Consider the following 12,983-nt stretch of genomic DNA (forward strand, 5'->3'; position numbering starts at 1 on the left):
ACTTTGTACTTCAGGTGTGAAATTACAGCTCCTGGTATATGTTGCTGTCACACAACACCCAGATATGTGTCCAGCAACATCTCCTGAGTACATTGATACCCCACATGCATGGGTTTGTCAGATTGTTTGGGGGCAAAAGGGCCACATTTGGAACATGAGCAATTCAAATTCAGTAGGAATTTTACATCTGGGTAAAGAAAAATGCTTGTACCCAACTATCAGTAGGGACAGGTTACAAGAAAGCCTGGCCTATCTCCAAGAAGGGATTTGATCTAGCACCTTAAGTGGTCCCTCATGCCACGGAATGGACACAGGGTTCACTTGACAGTGCAAATAAAAACGCTTAAAAATGGTGGAGCAAATAAAAGCTAAAAAACAGTAAATGTAACAAAAAATTAAAAAAAAATACAAAAATGGAGCAGGAACAAAAAAAAAATTAAAAATGGGAAACTGTGTGATACAGCTTGAAGCAGTCACCGACACAGAGTGCAGGTTTTCCAGGGCAATCTGGACAGTAAAATGTGGTGTCCTTTCTTTGCCCCCTGCTGTAGCATACCCTGCATCTCTTTTGGGGATTCTGCTTCTTTGCTGTAGGGGGGATTTTAAAAATAAAATGGGTAGCCCCAATTCTGTTGGTTCCCATCACTACTTGGGGACCAGGTGCATCACGGTACAAGATACCTGAAATTACTTCGAGCTGAAACTGCAAAAAAGACAGCTTCAGCCCAGTGTCTGCTTTTTTGTGCAGCAAAAAAGCGTTATAGGTTGCAATTTGCATTAGATAAATTGCAACCTTCTTGTACCAGGCCTTTGTCTTCCTCATAATGAGGTAGGGCTGTAGGAGTTGATCTGACAGATCAACTCCACCCATGTGCTTGTTATAGGCCCTGATGCACACTGGCTTTGTAGTGACCCCAGCTCTGCCACGGACAGAAACCTCCACGGTTCTCTCATCGTGGATGGTGCTCAGCATGCACACCTCTTTTCTGTCCCTGAACTTCAATGCCAAAAGCTCCTCTTGGCGTAGAGCTGAGGTCTCCCCCTTTCCTAGCCGGGTTCGTACCAGGCGTTGTGGGAAACCCAAGCGGTTCTTTTTTATAGAACCGCAAGCTACCGTATCGAAACAATACAGCAGCTTGAACAAAGGGACGCTTGTATAGAAGTTATCTACATACAAGTGGTAGCCTTTGTTCATAAGGGGGAATATTAGGTCCCAAACAATCTTGGCACTGGTGCCCAGATGATCTGGGCAACCTGGAGGGTCAAGGTAGCTATCCTTACCCTCGTATACCCGGAAGGCATGAGTATATCCTGTCTCGCTCTCACAGAGCTTATACACCTTCACTCCATACCTGGAGCGCTTGGAAGGAATATACTGCTTGAATCCCAACCTTCCTTTATATTTCATTAGGGATTCATCCACGCAGATATTCTTTCCAGGTGTATAAACCTCTGGAAACCTGGCAGCGAGATGGGTAATCAGGGGGCGGATTTTGTACAGCCTATCAAACTGGGGGTCCTCCTTAGGGGAGCACAGGCTGTTGTCGCTAAAATGCATGAAACGAAGAATCATTTCATACCTTTGCCTAGTTATAGTTTGGGCAAAAATGGGGGTACTAAAGATGGGGCTGGTGCTCCAGTAGGAGCGGATGGAGGGCTTTTTTATAATGCCCATTAACATTGTGAGTGCCCAGAATTTAAGAAATTCTGGCACGTCAATGGGAGTCCATGGCTGTTTTGCCCAAAAAGAATTAGGGCTAGCAGCACGGTGCTGCTGGGCATAAATGTTTGTTTGTGTGACAATGTCTCCCAAGACATCGTCTCCCAAAAAAACCTGCACAAATTGCAGTGGAGTGAATCCTGTAACATCAATATTGATGCCAGGAATTCCAGAAAAAGGAGGGATAGCTGGCTTGTACCTATTAGGCGCTACCCATGCCTCTGGTGCACTGCCACGACTACGTGTGGTAGGCGTCCTAACAGCCACAGATACATCACTAGATGTATCTGTGAACTGACCAACGTCAAAATCTGACGCTGTATCAGTGGCCTCAGAATCTGTGGCCAAAAAGGCATACGCCTCCTCAGCCGTATACCGCTGCATGGTAAGAATTGCAGCAAAAATAGTGGGGAAGGAAAGGGTTAATGGCTATAATAAAAAAAAAACAAAAAACTAAAAAAAAACTAAAAAAACATGTAAAAAAAAAAAAACCCCAAAAACAATTGCCACTATGCAAGATCACTGTTTATGCAGTGATCAATGGCAATGAAGGGGTTAATATTATATGGGTGGCTCTTATAAGAGCCTTTGGATCAATATATATATATTTTTATTAGGGAATACCTGAAATACCAGAACACACCGATCTGTCTCTCTCCGTCACTAGAAGCAAGTGAAGGAGGGGGGCAGATCCAATACTGATCAAAGGCAATGTTTAGAAAACATTGCCTTTGATTTATCAAATCATGATCACTCTTATGAGTGATCTGACCACTAGGGGTGTTATTCACTGGATGTCCATGACATCCAGCAACACCCCCCCGATGATGTCAGCAGGCTCCGCCCCCCGGCTTGATGGGCGCCGCCATCTTGAAACACCGCGTGTGTTTCGAAGACACCGGCACCGGGAAGGTAAGTTGAGCATTTAGGAAGCGATCGCGAGTCGCTTCCTTTCCTAAACAGGTGTTGCAAAGATGCCTCGATACTGAGGCATCTTAGCAACACCAGCTAAGCAAAGGAAGCGACTCGCGATCGCTTCCTAAACCCGTTTTTCGGCGGCGGGCGCCGCCATGTTTGAAAGACGTGCAGTCTTTCAAACATGTTTTTTTTTTGCTCCTAGGAGCGATCGGGGGGGGGGGCGGGAATGTTTTTTTTGGTGTTGCTCAATGCCTCGATGTCGAGGCATTAGAGCAACACCGTTTGAGTGAAAAAATCGATCACGGATCGATTTTTTCACCCGTTTAAAGACGTGCCGGTCCTGGCACGTCAATTGTCATAATCGTCACGATTTTCAGTGACGTGCCCGGACCGGCAATTGTCACGAAGGGGTTAAACAAATGTGCTTTGTCTAATGTTTACTATAGATTTAAAGTGTTATACGAATGAACATGAATGGGCATGCTATTTTTCTTGGAGATTGAAAAGTCAACATACAGTATAGTAGAAGCTTTGTTCTTAATTTTATTGGAAAAGTATGAGGTTTTTTTGATACTATAAACATCTTATAAAGGTATTTCCTTTGTTACCTAAAGATTCAGGAGTTAATACAAAAAAAAAAAAAAACAACTGGAAAACATTGTTACCAACACCAATTTAAAGAATGTAATCCCCCTAGATTTGAACTCTCATTGCTCGATTTCAAGTCCAGAATGCTAACCATTACACCATGAAAGCTTTTACGCCAATGCTGGAAAAAGGCAATTTATTAGGATGGTAACTTAAGACATTTGAGTCCTACATGAGCCTCCGTGGTAGCCTATCATTTTAAACCGTGTGCTTTACTCTTCTAGGAGTTTTTTTTCTAGACAAAAGAGGTTTTATACAGTTTTAAAAAATGAAGTTGTTTTTATTATATGTACTGTGTTACTTTAAGCAGGATGTGTTCTGCTGTTGAACGAAACATAGGAAAAATGACAATATTAAATAATCCACAAGGTTCCACCGAGATTTGAACTCGGATCGCTGGATTCAAAGTCCAGAGTGCTAACCATTACACCATGGAACCTGTTACACATGCATCAATGAATAATATGGAACATATTAAGGGGATCATAACAGTGATTTAATAACTATATATTTATAATGACAACGTGTCACTTTAAAATATAGGCTGTATACATTATCCTTTAATAACAGGTATGCATTACTTCTAAAAAACACAAATATAAAAACTGGTTTGTTTACTTGCACTATTTTTCAACAATGGAATAGTAAGGACACTATGGAATGTGCTTGATTGCGCCCTTCTCCAGGTTACTACATGTTTTGCATACAACGGTAGGGTGTGACAGCATGTGCTGCTTGTGTTCCTGGGGATCGCTCAGAGCATGGTTAAAGGGGCTTAAGTCGCAGGTACACAGGTTCACTGATACCTGACCTCGACGATCTAGATTTGTGCCCCTTCGAAGAGAGGTTAAAGAAAAAAAACACCATATGGGAAATGAAGCACAAACAGGAGAGCTGGATTCCATTATCAATCCACAGGACCATATCTCCAGAATTATACTGACACATTGGAGAGAGTCCAGAGGAGGGCTACTAAAATAGGTAATGGTTTGCAGGATAAAACTTACCAGGAAAGACTGATTGATCTTCATATATGTATATACTGGAGGAAAGAAGGGAGATGTGATAAATCCCTTTAAATATTTAAACATTTCTAACAAAGTAGAGGAGGGAAGTTTAACAGATAACAAAGTCACTGTCACCGTGTCAGATATTGATCCAAATATGGCAGACCCAGAAATCCCCCCTTTATGGCCATTGATGCCAGTGAGCCAATAGATTTTTTTTGTTTGTTTTATTTTTCACCCATGATTTTTTTGAGCTCCTAGCAGCTCAAACCAACATTTTATGGCTCATTGTCAGTGAGCAGACGAAGGGGGCATTATTAGTTGTATCTTTTTTATGTATATACGTTTTTTAACGGTCAGTTAGTGTGAGAGAGCCAAAAGGGGGCTCACCCTAACTGGCAGGTAGTTCCATTTATCTGCCACCCTCTGGGTAAAGTAAAACTTCCTTACATAGAAAACATACACTTGTGGGGCATTTCCATAATCAGGAGATGCAGTTGAACAATTTAAGCTGTATTTCTCTACCATAAAACATAAAATAATAAAAATATTGCTACGGCAGTGATTGGTGGCCAAATGGTTGCATGAAAATTGTCCAAGTGCTCCTGATGAGATACTCTGGGTTGTCTGCTTTACAGAAATATTTCATTTGTGGGTATTTTTGGCTTCTTTGTTCAAAATTAGAGTTACAATTCCGTCATACCAAATGTAAACAGTTTAGGACCTATTATGAACACCTTATAATATGGTCCCTATAACTATTGGTAAAGTATGGAGCTGCTATATAAATGAGGTATTTCCAAAATCAAGCATGGTGGAGCTATTAATCTGACTGGCTGCCGCTATTAATCTGACAAACAAAAAGCACAAGCTATGGTTCGTTTTAATAAATTACTAGTTATGCCAAAAGCTATGACATTTCCTCTTTACTTATGCTACGTACATCTCCTGAAACAATAAGGGGGCCAGTCATCACCTGTAAAACAAGTACTCATTCCCAGTTTAAGATTTTTAACCCCTTAATGACAAAGCCCGTACATGCATTGTTTTCAATGGGTTTAGGGACCGCCCATTGTCCTTAAGGGGTTAAAAAGGTTTTTACTACAATAAAAAACAACGTCAACCAGCTCACCTATTTGGATGCGCATCCCCATATACTTACAGTGCTTTTTTTGTAAAAAAAAATAGGTTCTGTACTCGTTTCTTGAAAAATAGCTATACATACACACACACATACACACACACTCCCTTAGGCATGCATATCCATTAACTATCCTTTACACACACACTCACTCATCCCAGACACACATTGACATATCTAGACACAGACACACATACATACACAGACACACTTACATTTGCTTACCCATCAGGATACCCAGATACACGCTCGCACAGAACTCACTTATCCTGGTAAAGCCTTAGCCTATCTGCGCTACTACAAGACACACAAGACAATGTTACGTGACTCTGCCTCCTCCTGAAAATAACCGACACAAAGTGGTTAGTCCTGGACTTGGGACTTACCTCTTTTTTCCAGGACTGTTCAGATTCTCAGAGGGTCCGATTCTCCCTAACCTCCCGGATCTGTTCACTGTCCCAGCAGCAAACCGCTGGCATGGTACACTGTACTGTGGGGCGACATAATATTTATATGAAGTTTCAGAAAAAAAGCATATATATATATATGCAATGTAAAATATATATATACACATACATATATATATACTGTAGATACCGTATATGCTTGCTAATAAGACAAGTTTTTTTTCTGAGAAAAAGCAAATAAAAAAATGACCTTGTCTTATAATCGAGGTCATCTTTTATTCAGACAACAGATAAGTGGCGCTCTCGGTCAATGTCTCCCTACCTTCTCCGCCGACCGGACAAGTCCTCCTGTGGTGCACTTCGAGAGGCCAAAATGTTGCAGATGAATTAGTGGAGAAAGAGAGTATGAGAGGGTGAATGAAAGTGTGAGAGAGAGTGAATGAGAGTGTGAGAGAGTGTTAGACAGAGTAAGAGTGTAGGAGAAACGTAAGCAAAAATAAAATGGGCTTCTATTCGGCTCTTTTATAGTTGGGTTGGCAACATTCAGCCTACCCAGTGCAGTTAAGAGACAATACACTGTCCAATATATCTGAACTATACAAAATTCACAAGAACATCATAGATAAAGACCATAGATGATCAATATAGAAACCAGGGAGGATCTGGTCAGAATGTAAATGTCAAGTCCTTTGGACTATATGTGGAATTAGATCGCCCCCCTTCCCAGCTCTTTCTTAAATATATATATATATATATGTATATGTATATATATTCTATAGAAAGCACTATAAACGGGCACATAAAGTGCACATGTGTCTCATCGATACCTCATGATAATAAACAATGGTCTCGACAGACGCCTTGCAGTCTCCTCACCCGCTCCCCACTCACCCATTCCCTGACATTAACGAGCGAGAGGACAGCGGCCCATAGAAGTTAAAGAAGCAGCATACGGGGGGTGTGTCAGCGCGTCCCACATCCTGACCCGGAAGCTCATTTTTCCTTTTTTTTTTCCTCTCTCTCTCTCTCCGCCCGCAGCCTCGGAGATGGCGGAGTGGAAGGAGGAGGTTGAGGTGCTGGTTCAGCGGGTGGTGAAGGACATAACCGGTGCTTTCCGCAGGAACCCCAATATGTGAGTCCCGCTCCGACAGAACGCGACGTCACACACAGCGGCCCAGTGACGTCATCGCGCTGGATGCTGAGGCAGCTTCCAACTTGGTGAAACTTTCAGCTGGAGCAGCTGTCAGAGACCGCATCGCATTGCTTGCTTGGTAGATACTGATGCATAGGGCTGCCAGGTGCATGGTTCCCACACGACGGCCTAGCATTGGGGTGTATCGTGCAGTAAATAAAGTGGCTTTGAACTGGACTGTCCACGAAAAAATACCTTATAGATTGTAGATGCCTTTTATTTCACTAAAAACTTTCTGGTACCCCTACTTATTTTAAAAAACACTTTATTTTACCTTCTAACATTGTTATGTATTTAAATATATATATATATAATATAATTTATTATATATATATATATATATATATATATTTATTTTTTTTGTTTTTTTTCTACTATCTTTGGCTGATCAGGCACTTTCTCGTCATTTTTTTGATGAGACCCAACACATGAAGCTTTAGTCGCTTCAGACCGGCCGAGCCGCTTCACTCATGTTTTCCAGAAAATAAAATTATTCATAGCTGATGATTAGCAACCGATTCTAGTTGCCCCCCCTCCCCCGCACAACGTGTGTGCATTAGAAGCAGTACAGATGAACGTATAAATATGGTATAGATAGATTTGATTGTAATTGCTGTTCATTGGCTCCTAGTATCCTCAGACTTTAAGAAACAGAATCTTTGGAGGAATTGGTACACACTAGAAGTTACTTTTTATAAGCTCCCTAAGTAAATAGTATGGGACATTTAAACTTTACATGTAAGTTGTGTACATACACCTGATCGTTCTGGGAGTCGTGACATCCTAATGGCCTCGGTTGGTTAATCTCGGTAAGGCTAATACTGTTTTGACGCAGGCTGACGAGAGGCCTTCTTGATCCATCGTGTGACTGCTTTGTGTCGACGTAGTAACGCCCTTTGTTCCTTTTAGCCTCTGATCCTATATAGTATACACTTGGTACCCTAATTGCAACAAATTATTGTTATTTCCCCCTTATTACCTTTAAATAGTGTCGTTTAGAATCCAGAATCTGCTGCTGTATTTGAAATGTGTTTTTAAAGACGTGTTGATGAGAGTAGTGTGGCCGATCTGCGGGGAAGTTGTTTACTTGTTTGTGATGAGTATATGGAATACTGTGTTTCTGGGAAGCCTCATCCTATTGGGCATACTGCACGTTGTCTTTATAGTCCAACTGGTACGCTGGTTAAAATGGGACTTTGCAGGAGAGCGTTCTGAAGAGACACCAGGGACCTTCTCCTGCTGGAAGGGCTGAAGCGGTTCTGCATGATGAGTAGATGAATTATCTTTTACTTTCTCAAAACCACTGCGCATTAAGAATGAATTCATATAGAGCTTTGTTGGCCCTTCCTGCAGAAGACGCTCGCTGCGTTTGGCCCTTCCTAATTCATAGTGAGCTGGGATAAGGACATCTTTGATGGTCTCTTGATATGTTACAGCGAGCCGATCTGCCCCAAAGATGTATGAGGTCGAGTGACCTTGGCTATAGTTGTAGGAGTCACGTAAGCCTATTGAGATACTGGTATAAATATCATTTGTGAAGTGGAATACTAATAAAACATAAGCCATCGGAAAAGGTCTACAGGAAGAGCAATACTAATTGTAAACGTGCACCTCAACACGATTATTAAGAACGGGCTTTGCATTGCTTGCATTTTCGTGTACCTGCCTGCTGTCTCGTGTTTTGTTTCCAGCTTGGACCACGGATAATGGATTGTCTTTGTTTACTCCCCAGAGATGAGATTGGCTTAATTCCATGCCCTGAAGCGAGATATAACCGCAGCCCTATCGTCTTGGTGGAGAACAAGCTGGGCGTGGAGAGCTGGTGCATCAAGTTCCTGCTTCCCTACGTGCACAACAAACTCCTACTTCACCGGCAGAAGAAAATGTGGCTTAACAGAGAGGGTGAGTGTATCCGCCTCGTATCTATGGCCGTTGTCATCTGACTCTTCAAAGGAAGTATACAGAGCATTTCTGGAGCAATCACTATAGCAACCAGTGCAACTTTCCTGCTGTTTGCACCACTCATACTGCTTTGGCATATGGCCCTGCTTGGCTATTAACCCTTTTGCATCATGCCCATATGCTGACAACAAATAAAGGTCTAATATAGTGCAGTTTCGGCTTTATTATATAGCTGGTTATTCAGGTCACCCATATATCCGCAGAGCCAAAGAAGGGACTTTATTGTGCCTTATTATTAATCGCTGTCTGTAAATGGTCTCGGGCTTTCAGTTTAGTTTTCAGTAATTAGGAAAAGTCTTTAGGCACATTAATAGGTGATCTTCGCTGAAATATATATTGGGGCAGTGTGTTTAGAATGATGGTTGTTTCTCCTTGAGACATAGATCTCCGTTCCCTAGAGGTGAATATTTTTCTTTCAGCTTCCAATCCCTTATGCGATATATATTGTTGTACGTTCATGTATATTGCACATACAGCCCATGTAGGTCACAGATACACAAACTATTCCAGGCTACTTATACATAGGAAGGGTTTAAACCTCATAATCATTCTAAAGAAACACAAGTGGTGCCCGCTTTTGTGTGACAACTCTCACCCATCTCATCAATATTCTAGTTATTCGAGTATGATGGGAGTAGTGGTCCAAAGGCCACATCAGGCCTTTTTATTATTAAAAATCATTTTATATATAGGGTATTTATATATATATATAATATATATATATATATAATTATTAAGGGTTTTCTGCCAGGATGCTAGCAAGCTGATCTCTCATTAGATCACCTTGAAGCAATGGGGGCTGTTTAATATATCATGGGGTATCGCTGGTTACCATGGTAGCAAGCAGCCATGTTGTTACCCCTGCCTAAAGGCAGATATTATTTTCTTTTACTCTTCTGTGACAAATAGCTTCTCTTCTCCCTAGACGGAGCGTGGTATTTAAGAGTAAACATGTGGTGTTTTTTAATCTTTATCGGAAGTCTCGCTTGGACCCTTAAAGATGTGAGGCTTTTGCTGGGGGGAGGTAGTAGAGGGCAATCCCGCCACACTGTGATCTAAGGTATCTCTTTGCGCAATCCGTACCTGGCGCTCTAAGTGCATTTTATTTACTGTAGTTTTTAGTAATGGGAGTGAACTGGAGTTTGGCAATTTATACAAGTTTATGCGGTTTAAAAAGGTTGTCAAACTTCATTACCTCGTGATGAGCCTAACGAGGATTAAGCTGTGAAATAGTTCGAGGGACATTACAGCATGTGCGGCAGATGGGTGACAAATTGCCATCATGTTTTTTTGGGGGGGAAATGCTTCACTGTCGTCGGTAATGAAGTCTCAATGTGTGCAGGGAGCGTTTAAACACATGTCTTCTATGCATTTAATCTCACCTAATTCCTAAAGATTTCCACACAATCATCAGGTAAGGCATCTGAGATTTGGGGAGTCAGGTGCAGAATACAGACTTTCTTAATCAGCGTAACTTTAATCATTAGAGTGTGTGCGCCATATTAAGCATTTAATGCTCCTTGGTTGCGACATATATATATATATATATATATTATATATAATATTATTTAAACACACATTATGTCGATGCATTCGTGGAGTTTGTTAGTAGACGTCTTGTTTTTAACACCCCATACAGCTTCATCAAAGAATAGATATTAATGTAAAGGATAGGAAATTAGCAGGCTAATCACTAGCTGGAAAGAGCTACGATTAACATAAGTGTGAGGGTTTCTGTCCACATACGGGGCTTGTTAGACCCCCCTGGAAATGTCATGCGAGCCAGCGCTGTATTTCTGCTGATTGGCCCAGTAACAGATACATATTTATTGTAATAGGTACATATGGTTTGACTGGATAAGCGTGTGAATTATGCACGTGTAAAGCCACCTTAACCGTTATCAAAGCGACTTTACAAGTCAAGACAGCTCATTCTTCATGAAAAATATGACCCAATTAAATTTTGCCTAAGAAGAGCTTTGCATTGTGCTAAACCCCCAGAGGAATCCAAACATGTCTCCGGACCTGCTCCCCTTCCAGCTAACCATGACCCCTGGGCGTTGGGCATTCGTAATGGAGAGAGAGGGATCACATTCTGCTGCAATGTGCATTTATTACACCAGCGTTCCCAATCACAGGACCCGGATTTAAACCTCCTTCTTCAACGTGTTCTTCCGCTTTCACTAGGATGGCATTAGTGTCTTTAAAAAATATATTTAGGACATAAATCAGGAGCTAGGTGAAGCGTGGCTCTCCACGCTGTGTATAATATATACATATAATCTATGCATTTTACACGCGTCACCATTGTTAACTTATTTAACTCAACTGTACATTTTTGTCTGAAAGTGGAGTTTTGCTGATGTGACGCAGTCCCTAGCAACGTTACGGGGACCCTCCAGCCGGCACTTTGTAATGCACATTACGCACTCATGCGTACTTCAACACATTAGATAGCAAAGTGTCCCCTTTAAATGATTGCTTTCTCTCCCTTTGCCGATGCATGGAGGGATTCATCAGCAATTATGAACGAGGCAGCATTTTAAAGGGTCAAAGAATTATTTCTAAGGAGGGTCTGGGCTAGCTAGCAAGGCTAAGAATGATGTTTCCATTGCTGTATTTGCTTCTAGAAATGCTACATTATTTATTTATATATATATATATATATATATATATATATATATATATATATATATATATATATATATATACCGTATATACAAATATTACTCTGTGAGCACAGACACTTTCTCAAGGCACTCGTTAAAAAGAACAAATCTGAAATACGACGGCTCCCTGTGTGTCAGAACGTAGAGTTGTATTTGATGGGGCCGCCGTTAGAGGAATGGGGCAGTGACGCTAAACCATTGGAAATCATAGTGTAATTAAAACATTGTTGCAGTGGGGAAACTGTCGTCTAGAGGAGCCTTTATCACCCGTATGTGGATGCGTTGCTCACAAAGGAACGCAGCCATTGATTTCCGCCTCACCCTTTCAGCGAAGCATTAGCTGGATTGTGAAGCTTTACAGACATGCCTACAGTGTGCCTGTGAACAATAACCGGCAAAGCGAAGGATTCTGTGAATAGGATCTCTGACATCCCAGTGCCCTTCAAATGCTTTTAGCTGCGGGGAAATCGATCTAACAGCAATAGCTGCGAAGTAAGAAGTCTTCGTTCTCATTTGATCGCAGGTGTGTGTGTATGGGTGTGTGTGTGTATATATATATATATATATATATATGTGTGTGTGTGTGTAATTGACTTTTTAAAATGCTAGTGCTTAGCGTAGAACATCTACAGAATATAAGGAACATTGGTTTATCCATGGCAGCGCCATCTGCACCAGCTGTATCAGGTTGAACATTGTGGACTGTAGAAATGATAGGTGATAGCACTCTAGCGTAAGTAAAATAGACAATGTTTATTAGTACATTATCCCAATGTATCACAATACATCTAATATATATAACATAAATGGGTTTAGCCGTATTAATCCAGTAGACACGATGTCAAAAACAGAGTATTGCAGAGTATGCGTGATACCTTTTTTAGTGGACTAACATAATATTTAAAAGACAAGCTATCGAGAGTTATCCTCCCTTCACCGGGTCTGAAGCAATACTGATGGAGCGGATAGCTCTCGATAGCTTCTCTTTTAAATATTATGTTAGTCCACTAAAAAAGGTATCACGCATACTCTGCAATACTCTGTTTTTGACATCGTGTCTACTGGATTAATACGGCTAAACCCATTTACGTTTTATATATATATATATATATATATATATATATATATATATTGTGAGACTGTGAACCCCAGGGAGATGATTAGCAGAGTACAGCTGCTATGGAGATTATACATATGGGTCCCTGGGGTGGAGCAATTGGAGAGCAGGGTGGACCAATGCTCCGTTTCCCCATGCTGTGGAAATTCCATGCCGGGTTTTCCAGGAGGCAAGAAATCTGCAGGATCCGGTCCGGGATTCC

The 12,983-nt window shown here is 41.2% G+C and overlaps 1 protein-coding gene and 2 non-coding genes across 3 annotated transcripts in view; 1 reads left to right on the forward strand and 2 right to left on the reverse strand.

Moving 5' to 3' along the window:
- Positions 1-203: 203 nt before the first annotated feature.
- On the reverse strand, positions 204-333 carry LOC149300610 (small nucleolar RNA SNORA35). The gene has a single exon (XR_016272309.1). It is a non-coding gene; the product is annotated as a small nucleolar RNA SNORA35 (small nucleolar RNA).
- A 3,320-nt stretch (positions 334-3,653) lies between these two features.
- TRNAQ-UUG (transfer RNA glutamine (anticodon UUG)) lies at positions 3,654-3,725 on the reverse strand. The gene has a single exon. It is a non-coding gene; the product is annotated as a tRNA-Gln (tRNA).
- Positions 3,726-6,887: 3,162 nt separating this feature from the next.
- Positions 6,888-12,983, forward strand: part of LOC149300612 (protein prenyltransferase alpha subunit repeat-containing protein 1-A-like) — a 12,654-nt gene continuing 6,558 nt past the window's right edge. The window contains exons 1-2 of the mRNA XM_089485167.1: positions 6,888-6,973; positions 8,766-8,935. Coding sequence (XP_089341293.1) covers positions 6,888-6,973; positions 8,766-8,935 — 256 coding nt within the window. The remainder of the gene's footprint in view (positions 6,974-8,765; positions 8,936-12,983) is intronic.

The sequence above is a fragment of the Sceloporus occidentalis genome, unplaced genomic scaffold (assembly GCF_023333645.1).
Source record: "Sceloporus occidentalis isolate IW3139 unplaced genomic scaffold, rSceOcc1.0.p SCAF_24, whole genome shotgun sequence".
NCBI lineage: Eukaryota > Metazoa > Chordata > Lepidosauria > Squamata > Phrynosomatidae > Sceloporus > Sceloporus occidentalis.